This window comes from Stegostoma tigrinum, chromosome 4 (assembly GCF_030684315.1).
Source record: "Stegostoma tigrinum isolate sSteTig4 chromosome 4, sSteTig4.hap1, whole genome shotgun sequence".
NCBI classification, from domain to species: domain Eukaryota; kingdom Metazoa; phylum Chordata; class Chondrichthyes; order Orectolobiformes; family Stegostomatidae; genus Stegostoma; species Stegostoma tigrinum.
In genome coordinates this window covers 122,391,634-122,418,609 of record NC_081357.1, presented here as the reverse complement: position 1 = coordinate 122,418,609, position 26,976 = coordinate 122,391,634, and the positions used below count along the sequence as shown (strand labels likewise).

The 26,976-nt window shown below is 39.9% G+C and overlaps 2 protein-coding genes across 9 annotated transcripts in view; one reads left to right on the top strand and one right to left on the bottom strand.

The window, feature by feature from the left end:
* Positions 1–11,047, bottom strand: part of wdcp (WD repeat and coiled coil containing) — a 60,226-nt gene extending 49,179 nt beyond the window's left edge. The window contains exons 1-3 of one of the 2 annotated variants that reach the window (XM_059645632.1): positions 11,041–11,047; positions 5,188–7,096; positions 1,631–1,751 (exon numbers count right to left, since the gene is read on the bottom strand). In XM_059645632.1, the coding sequence (XP_059501615.1) occupies positions 1,631–1,751; positions 5,188–7,086 (2,020 nt within the window). In that variant the 5' untranslated portion in view covers positions 7,087–7,096; positions 11,041–11,047. Of the gene's footprint in view, positions 1–1,630; positions 1,752–5,187; positions 7,097–7,237; positions 7,291–11,040 lie in introns of those variants that run through there. The other variant, XM_059645633.1, reaches the window with a different exon arrangement.
* Positions 11,048–11,136: 89 nt separating this feature from the next.
* The window catches only part of fkbp1b (FKBP prolyl isomerase 1B), a 45,295-nt gene continuing 29,455 nt past the window's right edge, over positions 11,137–26,976 (top strand). The window contains exons 1-2 of one of the 7 annotated variants that reach the window (XM_048531513.2): positions 11,137–11,228; positions 20,690–20,741. In XM_048531513.2, the coding sequence (XP_048387470.1) occupies positions 20,699–20,741 (43 nt within the window). In that variant the 5' untranslated portion in view covers positions 11,137–11,228; positions 20,690–20,698. Of the gene's footprint in view, positions 11,278–20,689; positions 20,755–26,310; positions 26,519–26,700; positions 26,880–26,976 lie in introns of those variants that run through there. The other 6 variants (XM_048531512.2, XM_048531517.2, XM_048531518.2 and 3 more) reach the window with 6 other exon arrangements.

Sequence of the window (26,976 nt, the reverse complement as noted above, 5' to 3'; positions counted from 1 at the left end):
TGGAGTCTTCTTCCCATTGGTAACTCTGTTGGAGCTATCTCTGTGATTGTATGAGGGGTCATCCTTTAATCACATAGGAACCGGGACAATTTGGTACCTAGTGAAGCTGTCACCTGTTTCTTTAAGGCTGTATTCAAAGTCTGGTCTGCTTTTCTGCCAGGCTGTTGGATGAAGGGTGATATGGAGCTGCCCTTATAAGTTGGATGCCATATGACTTTAAGAAATATTCAAATTCCCTGCTGGTAAATGATGGCTCATTATCTGTGACCAACACTTCTGGGAGTCCGTGTGTTGAAAAAGATTTGTGCAATTTTAATTTGCATTTCTTAAGAGGATGAAATTGGAAGATAAAAGGATACAACACAACAAATTGAGCACATTTCAACTTCAACATCATAATTACTGAAATACATTCAAATACCAGAAATTGAACAAAATGACTACAAACTTGAAAACAGTCCATTTGAAAATTAAGATCAGAGTCATACAGCACAGAAACATACCCTTACATGTCCATACCAACTGTCATCTCAAACCAAACTAATCCCACCTGCCTGCACCTGGCCCATATCCCTCCAACCCTTTCCTATTCATGTACTTATCTAAATGTCCTTTAAATGTTGTAATCGTACCTGCATCTACCACTTCCTCTGGAAGTTCATTCCACATATGAACCACTTTCTGCATAATAAACTGTCCTTCATGTCTTTTTTTTAAATCTTTCTCCTCTCACCTTAAAAATAAGCATCCTAGTCTTGAAATTATATGATCCAAAAATTAGCTAAGGATATTTGAATGAGTTTTGGATTATGTAGTTGGGAGTTTTCAGATTCATACAGATCCTTGATCTTCAAGAGTTTAATACTCTACGGCATAACACTGGAAATGGTTGACAATTTATGTATCCCCATTTCCCTCCATGAAGGTCACTTGACATCTCCAGAAAAAATCCAAAAAAGCACTCTGTCACACTCAACTCCACATAATGAGTCTGCGATTTGTGGTTAGAATGGAAATAATTGAAAATTCCCTCATTAATCATGTCTGAAGACAAATAACCGGGGAGTCCAGGTATAAGTCACAGTCCATCTCTAGCTCATGTGTAATAAAGAATAGTTGTGCTAGCGGTTGTGCTCACAAGGATTTCCGCCACCTACTTGCAGATAAGCATACTGGAAGTTGTTGATTCAGTATGCATCATTCTGTGAAAGCCCTAACCTTCAAACTTACAACTGCACTGTGACCTTCATGCTAAGAGTTTTCAACCTAAATTAACAAGTTACTGTGATGAGTTAAAGAACCAAAGAAAATGCCATTCATTAGCAGCATACTTTTGGTGCTCCTTTTCCAATATTAACAAAACAAAGTTAATTTGGTTTCTCCAGTTAGGGAAATAAGTGACTAAAGTTGTATCAGTAATAACAGTACAGTAATCTCTAAAAAAAAGCACAAAGTATAGGTGAAAGATTCACCTTTTTAACTACAATTATATTTTCAACACATCATGATATTTCAGGACTGAAAATCTTGTACCTAGGATCTGCTGAATGCGTCGAATGCCAATTTTTACTGTTGTCACTACAAAAAAAAGGCATCATACATTTCCTATTTATAAACCAAGACTACTTACCATGAAACATTTCAACAGCAAAAAGGTTAAAAACTTCCTGCACCATACTTAGACGAAGCCTGCCTTCACAAAGGGTAAACGCTCGTTTTTCATCCACAATAGTATTTTCTTGCAGCATTTTCTTCAAAAAAACAAAATTAATTTTAAAAAAGTAAATATTTCAAATATAACTTTCAAACAAAAATGCAAATGATTTTAACTGTTAATAATTAAATGAACTCTCTCATACAATTACATAACTTCATAACTCTGTTTCATAACATTCATCAAAATGTGCATATTCGCCACTTGTGATGGGTTGTTCTTGGACAATAGGTTCCTGAGACTGAATGCTGCCCAGACTGATCATACAAGCTTTCTTTCTCCAATGCCTACGGAGATCCTAAAAAAAATGATTTGCAACTCCTTCAAGATTCACTCATTTCTGTTGAATCCAGATATATATTAATGCAACTGTTGCATCTGAGTAAAGGGGCAATTTCACTCAGCTAGGCCAGAAAGACATTTGGTGTGGTAAACAGAAATGTCATTCAGCAGGACAAGCTCTTTAGCCTGAACTTAAGAAATATTATGATTTTGTAGAAAAGGGGTTTTTATTCCTCATTTTATAACGTATCTAATTGGAATGTACAAAATACAGAAAGTGGATCCCAAATTGGAGGAATATTCCATTTTCTATCACTTTAATGAGTAAATAAATACACCGACACAAAACAAACTAAGTGCCACAGCAAGAATTTACTACTAAAGCTTTAGGATTCAAAAGTAAAAATATTATGGTGGATTTTATAGATGGATTCAATCCTAGCTATTCTAATTGAATGGAAGAAAAGTTTTATTCCCCGATTTGCAACGTAATTTTGTGTGTTACCACACCAACCATCAATATGCTAATGACAGAGATGGATTGTCTACATTTCTTCCACTGTCTGCCTTGAATTGCTGCAGCCAACTTTTGGTGGTCCCCATAAATTGCCTGACAAAAATATCTGGTGAGCAGTCTCAAATGTCATTAGGATTGATCATACTGGAAATCATAGAGACAAGTCAATACTTAGCACATTTTGAAAAGCCCAACATTAAGCTGCATTTAGGACGTAAATAACACAATTGATTCTTAAACATAAAACACTTCATAATGAACATCTAAACCTCAGCAATGTTAATATTGACAACACCGCGCAGAACAGAAAATTCCAGGTGTTAAGGGTATTTGTTACTAATGCGAATTTGCACATTGAATACTGACTTAATAGAACTTTAAATATATTATAAATACAAAGTGCATCAATAGACCCAGGATTCAATTGAATTACAGTGGCAATGCATATCATCAAAATAATGTGCATCATAGACCACATTTAAAATCAGCTGTGCTTATGCTGCCAAAGGCCTAGTGAATAAGTTTATATGCAATTTTTCGTTACTTGGATGGCCTCATGACTACAATATTGATTAACGTAAAGACATCACTCATTTGGAGTTCTCTTTAAGAAAGTGTGGTACAACAAATGACTTCATAGTGCATAGTGTATTTTGAAATATCTGTTTCAACTTTCTACACAAAAAGCTTCCCACTATCACAAGTTTGTGCCATTTTCCACATTGTAAAGTTTTATCTATGTTTAGAATGGGAGTTGCCTTCATAAAACCAACCCTGTTATTATGCAATCGGACAACTGGATAATGATCAATTGCTCTGGCTTGTATCTGATGTTTCATTAGTAATGTTAATGTCAAATTCAAACCAGAAGAAGTCTAACTTTCTAAGAAAACAGATTAAACATAAATAAATTAGTTTTCAGTGCTTGAGTGTGGGCTTGATATTTTTAGCCTGAGCTGTGACACCACATTTAGCAAGACTTTAATTTGTTCAAAATTCATTCATTTAACAGTTGAAATTGGGCCCTGAGAGTTGAAATTTAATAAGCATATACTTAAAATAGACTGCGACTGTGCACCTAACTTCCCGGATTATATCAGCACTGTCCAAAATTTGCTGAAACGGCGTAGCTTGTTCATTTCTGACACTTCCTACAAAGTAGCTTTTCTTATATAATTTTGAAAACAAGATGATTTTTAAAAGCTTTTCCAAGACAAAATACATATGCACTTAAAAAAAGACGGTGACTGATGATGACACATCATTTGTAGATTTTGTTTTGCATTCCATAAATGATAGTGTATTAAGAGGTGAGAGATGAGACAGACCAACAGAGTCAGAACTCTCAGGCTCTCCTCGTTGACAAAAGACATTAATGATATCTCTACTCAAAAAATGAGTGAAAGATGAAAAAGCAAATAGGTTATGAAAGATAACAACAGGATATAACTGAAAAAGGTGGGTCATGGTAGGATCATGGAGTATTTCTTATTTCAGTTACTGTTACTTCAATTCAAAGAGACATGAAGGGTGGGACAGGGATATGGAATGTATGAGGAACAGCTTTTATTATTTCAAAAATATACCTTATTCATGAAATCTTAAGTGCATACAAATGTTCTAAATCATATTGTTACAGTCTTTGCAGAGAAATAAACAAAACATTGGAACTTTGACACTTCTCAGAGCTTCTCTACAGATGTAAAAAACAAAGCCATTTTCTACATATGCAGGAAATAGCTTAAGTACATTTTAAGGCATCAAGAGAGTCTGACAAGTGAATGGACCATAGTTATATATTGGCAGAAAGGCCCCAGACAGCCGTCTTTCCCCACTGTGCCTATAACCACAGGTGCCCTGAAGTTCAGTACGGCCCTCAGCACATAGTCTGGGATGTTAGAATGTGCAACATCTGGTCACGGTCAACTTTTTACATTGGAAGGCCAACGGGTTTTGGGGAACCAAAGAGTGTTTTTCACCTAGTTGATGGCCCTTCAGGTGCAGTTGGTTTTTGTCTCAGTGCACAACCTGGAGAACACCCCAGAGAGCACAGAGTCCTGTGTGACAAAGCTGCTCAGGATAAACGTCGACACAAACCACTACATCTCTCTCCAGACCTTCCTTGCTAAAGAATAGAAATGTGTTAAGGGAGCTGGTTGGTCATCTCCAACTGAAAGCAGTGAACACCTGACAATTTGAATATCAGCACCTTTATGTCCTCATTACTGCCAAAGAAAGGAGTAATGTTTAGTTTATTTATTGTTTAAAAATAAATATATTTTCAGGTATTTCACGCTTAGATTGAAAATTTGAGCTAATCTTAGAAATCTTTCATGGAATAAACATTAAATATGAAATCTTACCCAGTTTAATTTACACATACACAGCTAAACATAAATAATGAGTTCATATGTATAATAATTAGAACAATGAAATGTTTTAAAAGATCCAGTTTCAGCTGCTATAAATAAGCACTACTTAAAGCAGATCACATGACACAGCAACTTTCATCAGCTTCAACAGTTTTTGGATTTAGTCTATCTTCTTCTATAGGGTCGTGGATAGAGATTCAAATTTTGAAGTCTTCACATAGCAGTGAATACATCAAAAAAACTATTCTGATTTCTAAACTAAAAATATATGATGAGCACCTTTATTTTGTCAAAATAAATACCTGATAGATGACATAAAGGATGGACGGATCAGATGAATAGGTTACTGAAGACTTCTTTCCATTTTTGGTATAATCTGATATTTCAGAAAGGCACTGCTTTATCTCTGTTAAGCTCTCAAATAATCTGTCCATTTTTTTGGACAGTTGTTCCATTTTGTCATTTGTATAATCACCAATATTCAGTGAAGCACCAGCAGGCGACTGTGTAATTTGGTCTCCATTAAACAAGACGGAGCTAATCAAAGTCCTGTTTGGTGTGCCTTGTCCGTGATTATCTACGGAGCCATTTACAGATTCATTGGCATTGTAGCCTAAGATCACTGTCGGGTCACTTGGTGAGACTCGCCCTGCTGATTTTGGCATACTTGCTTCTGAGCTTTGTTCACTACAGCTGTTCCTTACTTCCTCTATCAATCCCTTTCTAATGTTTGGAAATCGAGTTGCACTATTTCCTGGCAATAATAGTTCTTTTCCTGCAAATTGCTCTTCCTTGGACAGATCTTCAAAGTATTTCTTCATTCCAGAGATGTTAATTCCAGGCTGCCCAAGTGTCTCTGATGATGCAGAACCATCATCCAGCAATAGTTTTTTAGTCATAAGTCTGATTAAATAACGGTCTGAATTTGAAGATGGGAGAAAAGCAAGATCATTTATTTTTTGCCTCCCAACTAAGAGTAATAGTAGTCTCTCAGTCAGAAAACACAAACCCTTTGGCCGTTCATTTTTGTGCAACTGTATTTGCTGAATGTTGGGCATACTTGAAGAGGTTACTGAATACACAAATATTATATTACAATTATTTGATGATACAGCAATTGTACATCGACGAGGGTCAAAACACACAATATCAGGGACCAGAATCCCAGGGATGCTTACTTTTCTAGTTGTTGTCACCTTTCTCTCAAAAGTTACTAAAATCAGATGTGATGAATCATGACCACTTCCAGTAAGGCAATCCTTGCGCTTCAGGTGAATAAGGGGGCTAGGATCAGATTTACGATGAGTTGCCAGAAGATGAGTCAGATCTAATGGGCCAGATGGTGAAAGCATTGGGCCTTCTGTCAAAGACCTTGAGGAATCTACTGATTTTCTTCTCACATTAATAGATTGGTTTTCTTCAACTGCCAGCGTTGTAGGTCTTGACATCAAGGATCCAGTTTCTGTTGTAGGAACAACTTCAAACGCAGCACCAGCATTTAGACCACAGATTTTATCAAGGGGTAATTCAGTTGTCACAACCACTTGAAAATCCAAACATGCCTCTATTGCACAGATGCATCCTCCAACATCAAATATGGGGCAGAAATTACAAGCGTGAAGAGTCTTTTGGTTATTATTCCATATGTATGAATGAAGGGCACTGCCTATAGCAATCACTAAACGATTTCCATCTGTAGTCCAACAGGCACAGTGAATCAAACCACTACCTTTGATATCTGCTTTAACTCTACGGTTGTCAATCTGTACTGCAAACAATACAGAGGCATCTCTCTTTGTTAATACCACTAAGACATCATATTTTGGATGCCACACACAGCCTTGTTGCAATATTGGAAAGATTTCTCCCAGTTCACATGTCTGTGAAACCAAAAGCTTGTTGTGTTCCAAGGTGCTATTTTGTAACTGCCATACTGTTATATGCTTTTTATGCTGCACAGCAAGCAGTGCCAAAGTCCCTGTACAACAAACAGGACCCCAGTGAAGGCCACTGACATGTTCAAAACTTCCAATGACATTGCTGTCGCCAAACCTGACCTCACCATTGATCAGGTGAATGGTGGTGAGAACAACCTGTTTTCCATCTGTCCAGGCAATCCCATGGAGTGGATGAACAGCTTGATGTAATACATTAACTCCAGTCCGCAGTAATTTTGCTTTTCCAAGCTCCATACTGAACATCTGAAGAATTCTGGAGGTAATTTTAAAAAAAAATTAGAATCATATTTAAACTGTAAGCATATTTTCTCCAATATATATTACTTGTGTAGATTTTAATGCTGCATACATATGATCGAGTCAAAACAATTTAATCTGTTAATACTTGCAGTACCATTAAAGAAATGTCACACTGAGATGGTCAGTGCAATCTCTGTTACCCCACTCCGTCACTTACCTAAGACTCCTTCAATACAGCCGTCCAAAAGAAGAAAGCTGCAGCATTTAATCCATAATGATACCTGAGCTGATTATTCTTTTTAGTCGTCCAAGCTAAGAATGACAGATAATCGAACCTCTCAGCAGAAATTACACTAATGAATACTAAAGGAGCTGCTTTCCCACTGCAAGACGTATATCAGGAATGAATATTTCTTAGTGTTTTTGAAGATTTAGAGGAAAAGAAGATATTTCTTGTTATTTATTAAAGATTTAGTGGAAAAAGGAAGCAACACGAAGCAGATGATGATCTAAATTGTTGAATTCAATACTGAGTGTCTGCAAGGCTGTAAAGTGCCTAATTGACAGATAAGATGCTGTTCCTTAAGCTTATTTTGAGCCTCACTGAAACACTGCAGTATGCAGAAAATAGACGTCAACGTGAGAGTAAGGTTAAGTATTAAAAGAACAGACCCACTGAAACAATGGGGTCACACTTTCAGACTGACTACAGGTGTTCTGCAAAAATGGTTACCCAATCTGTGTTTCATCTTCACTGTGTAAAGGAGATCACATTCTGAGCAATAAATATAGCAAACAGGATTGAAAGACATCTAAATCGCTATCTCATCGGGAAGGAACATTTAGGACCTTGGACTTGAGAGGTGTTAAATGGTAAGGAGTTAAATCTCTTGCTTTTGCATGGAAGATTATTGACTAGCTCAGATGTCTTGAATGACTAGCGTGGGTTCAATTCCCATTCTGGCTGAGGTATACTTGGGGCCTGACTCCTCACTTTGCCCATGAAAGTGTAAGGTGAAGGCAAACCATTACCAAGATAACACAAAATGAAACATCAGCAGTCAACAGGCCAAGGGCATTAGGGCAGAATACCTATGCCGTACCAAATCATCACAACTGCGGGATAGCCAAAGCGCTTCCCATTCTCTACTTTTAAAGTTGTCACTATAATCAAACACACGTCCACTGCTGCACAGAATTGGTTAATATGGTGTGGTTGCAAGAGGACAAACTATGGTGCTGGAGAAATTTATGCCCTTTGACGAGTAACAGTGTAAAATGGTTTGTGTTCACCTGAAACAGCAGATTGGGACCCTCTTCAAAACATGATACCGCTGGAAATGTATTTCAAGTGGTAGCCCTTATTTTTTTTAAAATGTTGGGATGGGAATGCAGTGTTTGCAGACCATACTTGGGTTTGAGGATATATCAACTGGATCTAGGACACCAACAGACAGGGATGTCCACAAAGGAGATCAGTAGGTAATTTTTGTAAGACAATAAAAGAGAGCTTTCATTATCATTTTCTCACAAATACACAAAAATCAAATTTGTTTTAATCTCTCAATTTACTTTGATGAGATTTCAAGGCATAAATCAAGTCTGCAATAACCAGAACATAACCACATTACTGATTTTAATAATTCAGTCCAGTTACTTTGATGTCCTATTACCTCATTCTAATAAAAGAAAGATAAACTTTAAGAAATATCAATAGCTAAAATCTTTCATTCGTGGTTCTTTCCAACCTTACTATTCAATAGTGCATCTCGCATTGTTTCTCACACAGGATTTCAACACTGTACACTTAAACAACTGGCCCAATATCCAGTAGCAGATTAGTAGAAATTTCTTCCAACTAAAAGCCATCACCTTCGATACTGAATGCAAACACTACTCCCTAGAGATTGACTCCATCCTTTTCCCTTCCAACTCTGGCTGAGCACAGTTGAGTAATGTATTTTGTCACATTTGACCTAGAGATAAAGCTAGCAAATACATACCCTCTCCATTACCAAAATCACCTACCTTCACCTCAGAAACATTATTCAACTCTGTCCCTACTTCAACTTACGTGCTACCAAAACTAGATTTACTACTTCAACGCATCCTGCCCAACATTTCACCTTGCATTCTCCATTAAAATGAGTTCAACTGAAACTCTGTTGCTGTATTCTAATGCAGTCTTGTTCATCCATCACCAATTATGTTCTCTGACCTACAACAGCTTCAAGTACAATAAGGCCTTGATTTTAAAATTATTAAGAGAACTCCCTCTATGGCTTTTTCCCTTATCTCTGAAATCTTCTCCAGTGCTCCAACAATGCTCCAATTCTGTCCTTATGCAAATTCATATTATTTCCTCCATAATTAAAGATCTTGCCTTCAGCTTGGACCCAAACATTCCACCTTTATATCTCCATCCTGCATTAAGGCAATTCTTAAAACTAAGCTCTTTAAAGAGGCTTTAAGTCATCTGAAATAATAATGAAACAAATGTTACAAAGTCACCACAGCCCCAGCAGAATATAAGGATGCTTTCTTAGAGAGAAGTAACTGGTGATGTTTTAACCTGAGGGTCACCATACCGTAAGCAAGGGGAAAGAGGTTGAGAAAGAGAGTCCTTTTCATAGTGACCTCAGAAATTGAACACATGCTTTTGGCAATAACACTGCATCACAAACCAGCCATCCACCCAACTGAGCTGACATCTTTGAATGTAACATAAATACTATTCAAATTAAACAATCTTAAATATTACTTTAAGAATTAACATAAGTTTAAAGTTATGAGGGAGATCAGTTGAAACAGAATCCATTCCTTATCGGCAATGTTAATGATTTTATTGAATGGCAAAGCAGACTCACTGGACTGAATGGCCTACTTCTGCTACTACATTGTACGGTCTTAACACATCATCCACTTTATTATATTTTCCCAAAAGCTCTCAACAATCACCATTTTCAGAGACAATTACTTTCAACAACTTGTTCACAATTCACGAAGGTAAACTCTGTTCTGAAGGATAGATAGATTTCATAAGTACCATTTCAAAAGCAGAGATAGGAGACTCATGAATCATGAGGGTGCCAGCCTGTCAAGATCCAAGCAACTCAGAAAATGGGAGCCAAGATAGACCATTCAGCCATTTGTGCCTGCTGCACTATTCAAGATGATTAAGACACTTAGATAAGTACATGAATAGTAAAGATTTGTAGGGGTATCAGCCAGGTGCAGGCAAGTGGGACTCGTTTAGTTCTGGATTATGTTTGACACGGACTGGTTGGACCAAAGAGCCTTATCCCGTGGTATCTGACTATGTGATCGTGGCTGATCGTCCAACTCAGTGTCCTGTTCCCGCTTTCCCCCCGTACCCCTCCCTGTGAACCCTTTCACCCTAGGAACTGTATCTGTTTCGACTTAGCCTCAACCACTTTCCGTGGCAGCAAATTCTACAAACCAGACACCCTCTGGGTCGAGATACTTCTCTTGTATTTACACAGCATTATAAGCATTTTGGGAAGCCTTGAAATGTTGCTATCAATCAGGGCTGGTCATTTGTGCACAGCAAAGTCCCACGAACAGCAAGCGATGAGAATAAATGAACAGACAATGGATTCTGTTGTTGTTGTTGAGCAATTAGACCAAACAGCACAGTTTCTGGGATGTTTCCCCCACATGGTGAGGGAGGATGGGGGGATTGGGGAGGATGGGGGGGATTGGGGAGGATGGGGGGGATTGGGGAGGATGGGGGGGTTTGGGGGGGGTGAGCAGGTAGCACCCGGACCTGAAGCGAGAGAAAGCTGGGCGAAACCCGTTCCGTTTCGACGAGCCCGAGCGGTCGCGGTGACACTCACCCAGCGACAGCCTCCCTCCCCCTCACAACAACCCCCCGCCCCCGGCAACGGCAGCAGAAAGCTCAGAGGGACTTGAGCTGCATTGGCGCGGCATCCTCACCGGAAGCTTGCCCCTAGCAACCGCCTTACTTCCGGTCTGTTCGTGGAAGCGCGGGTGTACACGGCACGCATGCGCGAAGTTCGCTCAGACACGGCAAGGGGAGGATGGATGAGGTATTGTGTCTGAGCCATTGGGAAATATTGACTATTTCTTTTTCCTCTCCATCCTCACAATAAACCTCAACAGAGGTGGGTGCAATGAGTATAAGGAACTTTTAACAAAGAAAAAGGAGCCAAGGTATTGAATTTTCTGATTTTTAAACTAGTGATGGGTAATTAGACAGCTGCTAGCATTTATCAGACAATTGGAAACATCTTGAAGTTAAGGTAAAGGGGGATAAGTTCAAACCACTTAAAAATAAAGTTAGGACTGGTTGGAGGAGGTTTTTCTTTAAAACAAATCTTTACATAATTCATGATTTAGGTGAAACCTATTTAATGTGAAAAGGAGAGAGCCAACACTAGGGATAGATTGGAGTTCACCACACCAACTAAAAAGCAAAGAGTCGCATTTATGAAGCGCTTATTCACGATCACTGACAATGTCAAAGCACCTTGCTACCAATTAAGCGTTAGTTTTTAAGGGGAGTTACTGTTCTAATGTTAGAGGCGTAGCAGTTATTTTGTGCTCAGCAAACATCTACAGATAGAAATGTGAGATTGAACAGCTGATGTTTTTTGTGATATTGCTTGAGAGATAAATGATGATCATCTCACCATGTATAACTCCCCTGATCATTTTTGAAGTAGTGCCATGGTGTTTTGTACATCCACCTTAGCAAGTAGAATAAAGCCCTGGTTTAATTTCTCATCTGAAAGATGGCACCTCCAACAATGTTATACTCCCACATACTGCACAGGAGTGTCAGCGTTAATTTTCTCCCCAAAACCCTTATTTCTGTCCCAGGTCCCCTTAGATTAGTTGCTATATCAATTTTTTAAATTAACATGCTATGATTCCTGAATGTTGTTTATGTTACCACATTCTGCAGGAGCAACAGTGCAATCACAAATAGAAAAATGTTTCAAATTTTGAAATACAGCAGCACTGTTATCTTGTTTATTGTTAAGGATTTTCTGTTGCTTATTTTGGAAAACTCAAAACTAAAAGATAACTAACTATACAGTTTTGCAGTTCACTGGCTACTCTGCAGACATGCCCAGTGTCATTGTGGCAGCCTTGGTATCGTTCTTTGCTTAATAATACTCATGTTAATTGGCTTGTACCATTTCATCATGTTGGAGGCATTAAATAAATGTGTTGTTGTAGATTTGCAACATTCAATTGAGATGTTAATATGTTCCATATTAACTCCAAATCTGAAAGATTTTTCTCTTTTTGTAATAGTTCAGACTCCATAAATTAAGATACACCACCAGTTTTTCTGGTGCTGTTTGGAATTTAAGTTTCCATGAACACCCACTGATGGTGCTCGTAGCCCAGCAGTTGAAAATAACGATTGTGATTAAAGGATGAAATAATTTTTGTAGCTCAGCCAAACTGTTCTGAGTGTTGGAGATGAGACTGGACCAACTGCAGTTTCCTTAAGCTCCGTGTTTCTAGCAAAGGAGGATGGGAGACTGCATTCCTGATCAAACAATTTATCAACCATCTGCTTGGGCACTACCTTGTGAAGCAGGGAAACACTTTGAGCCAAATTTTTGTGCAGCCTTCCTAACTCTGCACCTCTTCAGGAATGGCAGTTGAAATTTGGACACAGAAGTTCTGTCCACAATTCTGACAGGTCTAGTTTTTGCCAGCAGTGGAAAGGGGATAGTTTGTGATACACAGGAGTGTATTCAGAACTCAACAGGGCCATTCGAACTCCACTCAGTTCAAAAAGACCCCACCTTGGTTGATGCAAGCTTTCTTACCAACAATGTCTGATGAAATAAGCATCAATGTCATTTTCAGGCAGCGATAATCAGTACAACTATCATTATCTGAAGGTTTTTTTTAAATGACCCACTATTTAATCTTCAAAAACAAAAGGCTGAGACTGTCAGTGAGAGTTTACAAAAAATTTACTGGACTGCTTTGAATGAAGGGCAGAGGTTAAAAAAATGTAACAACTGTTTGGGCAATTACGATAGAACTCTTTCTTGTCATTTCTTCAGGGGCTATTATGATACCTTTTGTGACAGGTCAACCAGGCATTCATAAAGACATGTTAGGCCATAGAGTGGGTAAGGTCATTAGAGCCTTTAAGACTTAGGGGCTGGTTGGCCTAGCAGCTTCTAAAAAAAGTGGAACAAAGACCCAAGGAACAGGTCACGTTTTTTGGCGAGTTAGGAAACTTCCTGACTAAAATGCTGTGCCTCATTTGCCAAGATCCAGTCCATATGTCAAAAAGCTGCCCATCCATTTCGAAACCACAGTTTTTCAAACAATTCATCTGAATCAGGAGGAAGATTTTGTATTGCAATGCAGCTGGAGGTTCATTCCTGTTTGTGAAACACTGAATTACATACATTGTGGCTGGGCTAAAATCGGGTAGTTTAACTTCCTGTGATATCACATTATTGTTGACTGGAAACTTTATGAATTGTGCAGCCAACGTGAAACATTTCTCTGTTAAGCACTGGAACCACATGACGCTTCGGAACCAATTTATTGCCAAAGATCGCCACTAAAGGTCACATCCTGTTAGTAGATAAATCATTAGGTTGTGCTGAAGAGGATTAGTAGAATCTTTCTTACTTGTAGTAGATGTGTATTTGTTAAGAAGAATGGAAGAAACCCTATTAAAAAGCATGTGAGTCAAGGAAGGCTGAACTATAGCTCACTCAAAATGAGTCATTTCTACCCTTTGTCTAAACTGTAAAATGTCACACAGTGCACACTTATAGAAATATATGCATTGTTACTCCTACTTAAAGCAGGAGTTCATGATTCAGCTCATAAGATAACAATCAGAACTATAATTTCACTCCCTACGTCAGTATGCCGTTGCCTAACAACTTTCCTAATGAACTAGAAATAAAGAAAAATAATGAACGAACATTTCCTCAATTACATGATCACAAAATCATATGAGCTCAAAACTAAAGTATCAATTTGTACTGCCAGCCAAAAATGCAATGTTAAATTTTCCTCTCCAAGCTAAATAATTATTAACAAGGCTTTTATGATCACTGCAATACCGGAACTTTTTTATTGCTGTTTAAAATATAATTTATGGCAAGGTTCCACAATCCAGCACGAGTAGGAAATAACACTTGCAGATTGGATCACAGGAAATATCTTGTCGGCAAAACTCCATTTGGGAAAACACAGATATCGTGTTAGATACTGTTACATTCTACTTCTGTTTATTAGTGTATTCTAAGAATGTTTTGACCTTACATATATTTCTTTACAGTAGTATATATGATGTGCATTCCTCTACCATCTCCACTCTCTATAACCAGTCAACCCATTACTAATTATAAATGTCTATCTCCTCCTTAAATTTGATTAATGTCGCAGCATCTGCTACACTCTGGGGTAGTGAATTCCACATATTCATGACCCTTTTAGAGAAGTAATTCTGCTCATCTCTGTTTTAAATCTGCTACTTCTTATCCTAAAACTCTGACCTCTCATCTAGATTGTCCCGCATCAGGAAACATCTTTTCTACGGATAGTTCTCCTGTAACATGATAGTTGCATTCTTGTGTGACCTTGCGCTATAGAAAATTGTGTCATAGGGAAATCGCGAGGGAAAATCGCTATATCATACAGCAGAAATTTTGCATTGTCCAAACAGTGCCCACTATTCGTCAATTACATTACAGTCAATTTACATTAATGAAACACACATTATAGCAGAACGGCCTGTACATCCACTTCTTCAAATCTCCTTTTGCAGCTTACATACCTCAATTAGATCTCCTCTCATTCTTCCAAGCCCCAGAGAATATCAGCCTCAACTGCTCAATCTCTCTTCATAAGAAAAACAGAATGGATAGACAATGGGAATATTACTGAAAGAGACATTTTGATGAATTTTTTTGTCTTGCACTCATCAGGACAGTTTTACAAGAATACCAATTCAAAGGCAAACCAACACTTTACTGCATGAGAGGAAATTGCTGATTATCTAGCAAGTGGCCTCTGATTGGTAAAGGGATTACCATGGAGAATGCACCAATTAATATTGTTAATTAGATGGGCTAATGGGCTGAGAAGTGGTGGATAGAGTTTAATTTAGATAAATATAAAGTGTTGCATTTCGGTAAGGCAAACCAGAACAAAACTTACACAGTTAATGGTAGGGCCCTGGGGCATGTGGTCAAACAGAGGGACCTAAGGGTTCAGGTACATAATTCCTTGAAAGTGGTGCTGCATGTAGTTGTGAAGAAGGTTTTTGGCATGCTTGCCTTCATAGATCAGAGCATTGAGTATAGAGTTGGGATGTCACATTGTGGCTGCAAAGACCGTGGTGAGGGCACTTTTGGAATACTGCATTTAATTCAGTTTGTCCTGCAATAGGAAGGATGTTGTTACACTAGAAAGGATGCAGAAAAAAATTGCAAGGATCTTGCCAGGACTGGCGGGTTTGAATTATAAGGAGAGGCTGGATAGGTTGGGATGATTTTTCCTGGAGGAGCAAAGGATGAAAGGTGACCAGCTAAAGGTTTATAAAATCATGGGGAGCATAGATAAAGTGAGTCAGCAAGTTCTTTTCCCCAGGGTAGGGGAGTCAAAACTGGAGGTCATAGTTTAATCCTATGAGAGGAAAGATTTGAGAGGGAGCAGAGGGGCAACTTTTTCATGTAGTGGATGGTGTATGTATGGAATAAAATCCTAGAGGAGGTGATAGAGGTGTTATATTTACAACATTTAAAAATATTTGGATAGGTACATGAATAGGAAAGGCTAAGAGGGATGTGGGCAAAATGTAGGTAAATGAGACTAGTTAAGTTTGGGATACATGGTCGGCATAGACGAATCGTACTAAATCTGTTTCTGTTCTGTATGAGTCTACATGTTTTATAGTTAACTTCCAAGCTTTGTTTAAGTTTTAAACCAGGTAGATTAATTCTACTTGGTCAGGGCATTGCCCTGAAAAATGAAGCAGTTCTTAACTCTTTTGTAGAGTTAAAACAGGTTTACTGTGTGTGTATTTTTTTTCTGTTTTCAAAAACAGGGCTCTGAGTATTTAATAGCAACAATAAATCAATAACATAACCTGAATATTTAATGGAAGATTTGAAAAATTCACATTTGCCTTGCATTACTCATAGGCCATAATCTCCAAGTCTCTGCAGCCTAAGTAATGGCAATAACACAGTGTGGAGCTGGAGGAACACAGCAGACCAGGCAGCATCAGAGGAGCAGGAAAGCTGACGTTTCGGGTTTGGACTCTTCTTCAGAAATGGGGGAGGGGAAGGGGGCTTTGAAATAAATAGAGAGAGTTTGGGGAGGGCGGTGATAGCAGGTAGATAATGGAGCAGATAGGTGGGAGAGAAGACGGTCAGGGCAATGAGGCGGGGATGAAGCTTGTAAGGGTGAGTTTAGGTAGGCCGTGGTGGGGATTGGTCAGTGAGGTGGGAGGAGCGGATAGTGGGAGAGAAGACAGTCAGTTCAATAAGGTGGGGATGAGAGGGTCACTGGTCTTGAGATGAGGTCGGGGGTGGGGAGATTTTGATTTTCATTCACTGTCACTGATTCATTTGACTATCACTGATACCTCTCTCTCCTTCCTGGACCTCTCTGTCTCCGTCTCTGGTGACCACCTTGAAACTGACATCTATTTCAAGCCCACTGACTCTCACAGCTATCTGGACTACATCTCCTCTCACTTACCTTCCTGCAAAAATGCACCCCCCTACTCTCAATTCTTCCGCCTCCAATACATCTGCTCCCAAGATGGGGTGTTCCGCTCCTGAACATTCCTAATGTCCTTGTATTTCAAGGACTGCAACTTCCCACTCGCTTAGTGGTCGAAAACACCCTTAACCGCATCTCTTGTGATTCCCGCACCTCAGCCCTCACACCCCCTCCCCGCAATAAAAACAAAGACAGAATTCCCCTTGTCTTCAAGTATCACTGCATTAACCTCTCCACCACTTCTGTCACCTGCAATATGACCCCACTACGAACTATGTATTTCCCTCCCCACTTTTATCTGCCTTCGAGAGGGACCACTCTCTCCACGACTCTGTCGTCCGCTCCACACTCCCCACTAGCCCTACCATCCCTGGCACCTTTCCCTGCAACCGCAGGAGGTGCTATACCTGCCCCTACATCTTCCCCATCTCCCAGGCCCCAAAAGCACCTTCCACATGTAACAGATATTCACTTGCACATCTGCTAATGTAATCTATTGATCTGCTGTTCCCGATGTGGCCCCCTGTACATCGGTGAAACCAAGCGGAGGCTCAGAGACTGCTTTGTGGAGCACCTATGCTCAGTTCGCGACAAATGACAACACCTCCCAGTCGCGAATCACTGCAGCTCCCCCTCCCTGGATGACATGTCCATCATGGGCCTCCTCCAGTGTCACAACAATGCCACCCGGAAACTGGAGAAACAGCACCTCATATTCCGCCTTGGAAATCTACAACCCAATGGTCTCAATGTGGACTTTATTAGCTTCAAGATCTCCCCACCCCCAACCTCATCCCAAGACCAGCCACCTGCCCATCCCCACCTCATTGACCTGTCCGTCTTCTCTCCCACCTCACTTACCAATCTCCACTACCACCTAGCTACACTCACCTTTACTAACTTCATCCCTGCCTCCTTGACCTGTCTGTCTTTTCTCCCATCTATCTGCTCCACTATCTACCTATTACCACCCCTCCTATTTATTTCATAGCCCCCTCCCCCTCCCCCATTTCTGAAGATGGGTCCCGACCCGAAACGTCAGCTTTCCTGCTGCACTGATGCTGCTTGGCCTGCTGTCCTCCAGCTCCTCACTGTGTTGCTATCTCTAAATTGTGGAGATGTTCTTTCACATTTCTCACCATGACCAAAAAATATTGTCTGGGTGACACTGGACTCCTTCTAATCCACTTAAAATCTGACCATGGCACGTTGGAATATCACACATGCAGATGTGATTGGGTCTCTTGTATTCAATAGTCCTTTGTGTTGCAATTATAAAGTATTTTTGGAATTCAGGATCAACATTCATCTAGAGATAGCCTTGGCTAAGGTCAGTTTCACTGAAAAGCTGATCTGCAGCTCACTCAGCAAATAGGTTGTCAATTAAAGACAAAGGATACAGCTCAGTACATAGTACTGAATTAATAGTGACCTAAAATCATCACTGCTAGGTACTGATCCATCTTCACCACTGATTTGACTTGATTTATTTATTGTCACATGTACTTAAGTACAGTGAAAAGCTTTTGTTTTTGAGCAATACCACCAAATTGTAGTAAGCAAGAACATGCAGATCATGGTATGATATGCATGACCCAGTCAATCATATTTACTCGTTCAAGGATTCCCATCTTAACCAGCGTCTCGAACTCTGCTTCATCCTTTGATCTGAATGCATTAGGACTGAACTTGTCTTGCTTGAATATCATCGTTGATTTTCATTGACAGATCTTTTCCATGCTTCCCAGATCCCTGTTGAAAACAACAGCATGTTTCTTTAGCATCTGTGATAGATCAGTTTCAGAATCTGACAAACAATGTACCAATTGAGTTTGATCTTCTCCAACCACTTTCTTCTCCATAAAGTGGGAAAAAGTAAGGACAAATCTTCAGACTAACTGTAACAACTGATCATTCATATTGATACAACCCTTAAAGATAGTACTTCACCTGTGTACATTTTAAGGTTTCAGCGCAACATGACTCAACTGCTTATGATAAACACACATTGAAGTATCAATAAAACCACCACTCCAGTGACCCAGTATCAATTGTTGTTATCAACAGTGGTCCATATCCTTACTAACAACTCTTCTCTGGACAGTTTGTTTGGGCTTTTCTCATGCCTTTTTTGTACCATGTAGATTTACTTTCTACTTGACAGTTTCTGTACTTTTACTGCATGTTCATCCTTCTTCCTCAAACACGTCCATTTAATGTGCCCTTTTCTTCCACAGTTTCCGCATTTGGCTTCCTTATACCAGCAATTTGCTGCTGTGTGCCCTTTTTTTCCACACTAACGGCACTTTTAAGTCTGCGTTGGTGCTCATCTCTCGGCTCCGATTTTATGATCTCTCGTACTGATCTTAGTTGTTGAGCTTCTTTCTCAGCTAGTTCCATTGAGACTGCAATTTTCAGTGTTTCCTTTGAGTCTAGATTCCTTTCTGTCAGTAATCTGTTATGGATTGCTTCACAACTTAAACCACACACTAGTCTGTCTCTGATAAGATCATTTAAGTTGTCTCTGAATTTTCAAAATTCTGCTAACTACTTTAAAATTGTTACAGATGGGGATATAGATTGTGTTTGTGACCTCTGAACCTTTCACCAATCACCAATGATTATGGTGAAAAATGGTTATGTAAGTTTCCTACTGTTACTTCAAAAGCTTTGAGACCCAGCTTAATGTATACACAACAATGCATGATGGAATATGTGGGAGGATCACTGCCCATTGTAGGAAAGGACACTTTGCTTGTAACTTATGAGAATGATTTACATGACAATATAGAAAACATGGTTTGTAAATTTGTGGAAGACACCAAGATGAGTGGTGTAGTGGACTGCATAAAAGGTTATCTAAGAATACAGAGCAATCATCGTCAGTGGGCTGAAGAGTGACAAATGGAGTTTAATTGGATAAATGTAAGATATTATATTTTGATAAAACAAACAAAGACCAGACTTATCAAATTAAAAGTAGGGCCTTCGGCAGTGTTGTAGAACAGAGAGATCCAGAGGTTCAGGTACATAATTCTTTGAAGTTTGCATCACACATAGATAAGGTGGTTAAGGCATTAAGCATGCTTGCTTTCATTGCTCAGACCTTTGAATATAGGAGTTGGGATGCTGAGATTGTACAGGACATTGGTGAGGCCTCGTTTGGAGTATTGTGTCCAGTTCCGGTAACCCAGTTGTAGGAAGGATATTATTAAAATGGAGAGGGTTCAGAAGAGATATACCAGGATTTTGCTGGGAATGGAGGGTTTGAGTTATAAGGGGATGCTGGATATGCTGGGACTTCTTTCATTGGAGCATTGGAGGTTGAGAGGTGACCTTTTGGAGGTTTATGAAATAATGAGGGGTATAAATAAGGTGAATGGCAGATATCTTTTCCCTAGGGTGGAGGATTTCAAAACTAGGGCACATATTTTTAAGATGAGAGGTAAAAAAACATTTAAAGAAGATGTGAGAGGCATTTTTTTTAACGCAGAATTATTTGTGTCAGTTGCAACATTAAAAAGACATTTAGGTAAGTGCGTGAATAAGAAATGTTTGTAAGGATATGGGCTAGATGCAGGCATGTGAGACTAGTTTAGTTTGGGATTATGGTCAGCCTGGACTGGTTGGACCGAAGGGTCTGTGTCTGTCTCTGACACACACCTTCCTAAAAACAAAAAGCTGTAGGTCAGAAATGGTGTAAGATATCACTGAAACTCCAGGTCTGTTTTGTATCACGTCAACACTTTTTTGTGCTTGTCCACATTTATGAGTAAAATTATTTAAGGAGGAAAGATGTTACAAAACGTTTATATATTTCTGGCTTCTTGTTTAGAAAAGACACATGCAAAATAATGAAACAAAGACACAGCAACCATCTAAGCTAAGTAAGTAAGAAAGGTAAGTAAGGCACGCATAAAGATACCTAATTTTACAACATAGCAATGGGTACGTCATCCAACCTTTGAAATATGTTGAACCTTTTAACTTGATCTGGCCAGTCTGTATCTCAAATCTATTTTCTAAACGGGTTGGCTGCAGTTTTAAGATTGTGCCCTCTTCAGTCTGCATTCTCCTGACTGAAGAAATAGTTTATCATTTTCAACCTATTGATTTGACTTCTTTATTTTAAATCCATCGTTTAGATCATCCCCCAAATTTCTAAACTCAAAGGATTTTAGGCCAAGTCACTGAAAATGGTCAATACACTTTAGTCCTTTCTCCATGGCATCCCTTTGTAGTCTATTTAAAGCACAGATAAATAAATGAAAAGGCAAATGACTGGACAGGCTGTTGCAATGAGAAATGGATGCACTGGCAACTCCAAGCCATCATGGGAACGGCAAAGAGGCAGGAACTGAATCCAATGCTGTTGGCACCAACCTGATCTGCACTGTTTGGGCAGCCATCACTTGTGGCTGTGCTCAAGTTGTGACAGACAGGAGAGCTGTACTCTTCCCGCACTCTTCTTCCAGAGCTGAAAGAGAAGAAGAAACAGACGAAGCAGGCATGGCTGGGGCTGGGGCTGGGACTGGGGCTGAGGTTGGCCATGGATGCTAGCAGCATCAAACACTCTCTCCTCACAAAATCAAGTGTCTCACCTCTATTGGTGGTAATTCTGTGCCATTGTGTGAGCAACTGAATTTAAATCTCCCCGAATAGATAACTTTTTCACATTGCAGTCATCACTACAAATGGGTCCTCAATTTACTTTTGACAATTATATAGAGATCCCAGCCTTACTGTAGCCGATGCTTTTAATTTGAAAATTGTCAATTGTTGCTCAGGAGGTCTTGTGGCCTAATGGGTAGCATCTCTGCTTCTGTGTCATAAACTTAGTACTTGGTGGCCAAGCAGGTGCATTCATAAAATGGCCAAACAGTTTGAGTACTAACTAGTAAATCCTTCCAAAGACAGACTGCAAGAATGGGAGAAATTCCCAGTCGTCCTTATGATGATGGACGCAATGCTGAAGACTTTAATATCCATATCGCCAGACTACACAGTTTGCACAGGAATGTGTATAATGCTACAGTAATTTGAGACTCCTTGTCCAGGGAGGGGGTTTGCTGTTGGTCAGACAAACAATGCGGATCAGGTTGATATCAACATTACTGGGTTGTCCCTGTTGGCTTGGTTCTGAGGAAGAGTCAGTGAAACATTAACTCTGACTTTTCTTCACAGATCCTGCCAAACCTGCTGAGCTTTTCCGGCTACTTCAGCTTTTGTTCCTGATTTACAGCATCCACAATTCTCTCAGTTTTTATTAAGCTCAAAAAATGAGCTACTTCCTCATCTAGAATGATCACAAAATGTAGTGGTGTTATATATGAGCTTCTCTTGATTGAAGCATGGTTTGTTTGCAAATTGAATTTTGATACGTATTTGCATTACAAGATTCCCAGTTGTTTCTACTACCGATAAGTCACCTCGGCCCCCTTCTTAGTGCTTTATAACAGTTATCTTTTTACAGCATTACTAGTTAAGAAAGGAAGTTGATTTCGTTGAAGTACTTATTGCCTTCTTCTATCCATTTACTCGATCCCTTGTTCCCCTTTCATTTTGTTATTAAAGTATCCTGTTCACAAAGAATCACCATCAACAAGGAAATAACCCATATTGTGCAAAGAGGTCATTGCAATAGTAACGAGCTAGGCAGCTCAACAATCTAATTCACAAGATGGTTCTTCCCCCAACACACTCTTCCTTTACTGCAGTACTGAAAAATTACACAAAATTATGCAGTCATGTCCTAAAGTGGGGTTTGAACTCAGTTAGGCGTTTGGGTGACAGTATGACACTGCTAACTAAATGTAAGCTACGAATCCATCTGGCTAGCTAAGAATCAAAATGAGACTAATTAAATATTCAGTTGATGAATTAAAAAAGAGCAAAATAAACTGTCTTTGGGCCCACAACCTCAATGATTGCATGTATAATTTAACCTTCCAGGAATTGCTGGTACATAACTAAGAGAAAAAGAAGTATGTGTGATTCTTAATTATTGTTAGTGCCTTACGTCCTTGGCTACAGATAGGTGACAGATGTTTGCTAAGTATATATGAATTTCCCTGCATTTGCAAGCATTTCCAAAACATTTAATACTAAATTAGGTCATGTAGTCAAAAGCATGTGACAGCAACTAGTCAGAAATTGCTATTGGACAAAGTAGAGTATCTGACTGGGGTAATATTTTTTATACAGTGAGGCACTGTGTTTTACATAGGATAATCATGATTTCCTGACAAAGCCGCAGGTCCCTCAGCCCAAAATGAATAATACCACAGGCAATTCGGGAATACTTAGTTAGGTGCATAAATATATTGAACTAATTATCAGACACAGTTATGGAACATGAGTTTTTGGAAAGCAGAAATGAAAGTGGCCCTCGTGATGGGGGGCGGAAAATCTTTAGATATAAACAAAAAAGGAAAATATGGTGTATATTAGAGATTGAAATAGCGCAATGTACTGGAGAAACTCAGAAGGACTGGCAAAATCTCAGACAGAAGAAAGGTTATGAGTCCTGTCTGACTTACCTTTGAAAATCAGTACTATTTTCCCATATCTTGCGTGCCTTCTCAGCATGGATTTAGTAAGGGGAGGTTGTGCCTGACAAACGTTATTAGAATTCTTTGAAGAGGTAACAAGTAGGTTAGACCAGGGAAACCCAGTGGATGTTATCTATCTAAACTTCCAAAGACCTTAGATAAGGTGCCTCACAGGAGGCTGCTGAGTAAGGTAAGGGCCCATGATGTTCGAGGTGAGCTACTGGCTTGGATTGATGATTGGCTGTCTGACAGAAGGCAGAGAGGTGAATTTGCTCGCTGAGCTGGAAGGTTCGTTTTCAGACATTTCATCACCATTCGAGGTAACATCATCAGCGAGCCTCCGGTGAAGCGCTGGTGTTATGTCCCGCTTTCTATTTATCTGTTTAGATTTCCTTGAGTTGGTGATGTCATTTCCTGTTCTTTTTCTCAGAGGATGGTAGATTGATTTGGAGCCTATGTGTTTGTTGATGGAATTCCGGTTGGAATACCACGCTTCTAGGAATTCTCGTGCGTGTCTCTGTTTGGCTTGTCCTAGGATGGATGTGTTGTCCCAGTCAAAGTGGTGTCCTTCCTCATCTGTATGTAAGGATACTAGTGATAGTGGATCATGTCTTTTTGTGGCTAGTTGATGTTCGATGGCAGAGATTTGGGATAAAAGGCTCTTGTTCAGAATGGCAACCAGTGACAAGTGGTGTCCCACAGGGTTCAGTGTTGGGGCCGCAGCTTTACTTTTATATATTAATGTTCACTTTATATATTAATGATCTGGATGAAGGGACTGGGGGCATTCTGGCGAAGTTTGCCGATGATACGAAGATAGGTGGACAGGCAGGTAGTACTGCAGAGGTGGGGAGGCTGCAGAAAGATTTAGACAGTTTAGGAAAGTGGTCCAGGAAATAGCTGATGAAATTTAACGTGAGCAAATGTGAGGTTTTGCACTTTGGAAAAAAGAATACAGGAATGGACTATTTTCTAAATGGTGAGAAAATTCGTGAAGCAGAAGTACAAAGGGATCTGGGAGTGTTGGTCCAGGATTCTCTAAAGGTTAACTTGCAGGTAGAGTCCGTGATTAAGAAAGTGAATGTAATGTTGTCGTTTATGTCAAGAGGGTTGGAATATAAAAGCAGTGGTGTGCTTTTGAGGCTTTATAAAGCTCTAGTTAGGCCCCATTTAGAATACTGTGTCCAATTTTGGGCCCCACACCTCAGGGAGGACATACTGGTGCTGGAGCATGTCCAGCGGAGATTCACACGGATGATCCCTGGAATGGTAAGTTTAACATACGATGAACGGCTGAGGATCCTGGGATTGTATTCATTAGAGTTTAGAAGATTATGGGGAGATCTAATAGAAACTTACAAGATAATGTATGGCTTAAAAAGGGTGGACGCTGGGAAGTTGTTTCTGTTAGGCGGGGAGATTAGGACCCGTGGGCACAGCCTTAGAATTAGAAGGGGTAAAATTAAAACAGAAATGAGGAGACATTTCTTCAGTCAGAGTGGTGGGCCTGTGGAATTCATTGCCACAGAGCGCAGTGGAGGCCGGGGACATTAAATATCTTCAAGGCAGAGATTGATAAATTCTTGATCTCACAAGGAATCAAGGGCTATGGGGAGAGTGCAGGGAAGTGGAGTTGAAATGCCCATCAGCCATGATTAAATGGCAGAGTGGACTCGATGGGCCGAATGGCCTTACTTCCACTCCTATGTCTTATGGTCTTCTCACGACAGAGGCCTAGAAATTCATCATTGCCTCCAGTGTGATTGACTGAAGAAGAATATTTGAGAACTAGGAACTCAAACCTGAGACTAACATTGTGGTTTACCAGGTGGCAGTGAATCCCATGTCCTTATGTGGCTCAGAGCCTTCGACAACTGACAGCAGGTACCTTCATACGCTGAAGCACCACCAATCTGTGCATATCAAACACCCACAAAGAGTTATAGAATAATGACTAGATAATGTGATGTTAATATTAGGATATACATTGATTTATTAGAGATACTGGGATAGCTTAATTCCTGAAAGTGGGATTTTAAATTCAAACACTGCAATCCCATGACAAAGGGCATCACTTTGAAATATCATTATGTCCCATGGGATCTTGAAACAGTATGATGCAAACTTCTCAAGCTGGGAACATTCTGTAAATTTTCAATAACAGGAATAGCAGTAGGCCATTCAGCTCCTTGAGCCTGTTGCAACATTCAATGAGATAATGGCTGGTCTGTGATCTAACTTCATTTACCTGCCTTTGGCCTGTCTTTGAAATGGCATAGTCTCAGAACAAAAGGGTGCCAATTGAAGACTGAGGTGACAAGGAATTTCTTCTTTCAGGACATGGAAAACCTTTTGAACTGCTGCCACAGAGAGCTGTGGAGGCAAAGTCCTTTTGTACATTAAGGCTGGTATGGTTTGTTGATCAACAGGAGACTCAAAGGTTACAGGAAAATACAAGAAAGTGAATCTATGATTGTTGGATCAGCCATGTAGTATGAGGCTGGAGGTGGGGATTCAAGCCCTACCTGCTCCGGAGGTGTGTAAATAACATCTCTGAACAGGTTGATTAGAAGAAAAATGCATCTATTGAATGGTAGGGCAAGCTCGAGAGGCCGAACGACCTACTCTTGTTCTTATTTCTTTTAGTTTATTATCCCGATAATAAGACACCCTCCTCGTTTCAGACCCAAGCTACTACCGCAAGGACAGCCCGTTCCCCGGAACCAGCAGTAGCTGTAGCAGCATGGCAACTCACAGGGGCGGGGATTTTGCGGCTGATTGGCCGGTAGGACGTGTCACCGTTACAATGGAGTGGGGACCTTGCTGCTGATTGGCCGGCAGTACGTATAACGGTTACAATGGGGCGGGGATGTGGGTGATTGACGGGCGCCGTGGAGGTCACGTGCTCAATGCCAGGGTGGTGCGTGGCCGTAGCGGCGCTGGGTGTGCGGGCAAAGGACTGTTACCGCTGCAGGCTGTACTGGAAAGCGTGGCAATAACCTCCGCGAAAGATATATAGGCGCTATATACATACATACACACATTATAACAGGCTTGAGAGTATTGTTGTTTAAGAATGGGCGTTGAAATCGAGACAATATCGCCAGGAGACGGTAATTGTGCCATCCCAAAAGCTCTTTATTGTGTTTTTAACTGGGTTTTGTATTGCAGGAAGCTGCCTTGTCCTGGTAGTCTAGACAAATTTGGTAGCAATGCGGTGTGTGTGGATTTTTAAATGGCATTTGCTGACAGCTGCGTAAAGACTAGTACTGTACTATAAAGGAGCGATAAGGACTGTATGATTTCACTCTGTCTGGCTTTTCGTTAGTAGTATTATTGCTGCTGTTGGTATCCGTGCTAAGGGGATATGATTAGGCGGGTTCGTATTTTCAACAAAGCGTGTTCCTGAAAAAGGCATTTGAACTTTAGTTCCGGCAGCAGAAATCAAATCTTCCAAAAGCTTAATGCCTGAAGGTAAGCACTCGTTGTGACAGTCATGAAATGTAAAGCCGTGGAGCCAGTCGAAAAAGCAACCTAACATTTTAGCAACTAATTGGACACGCCATTTTTT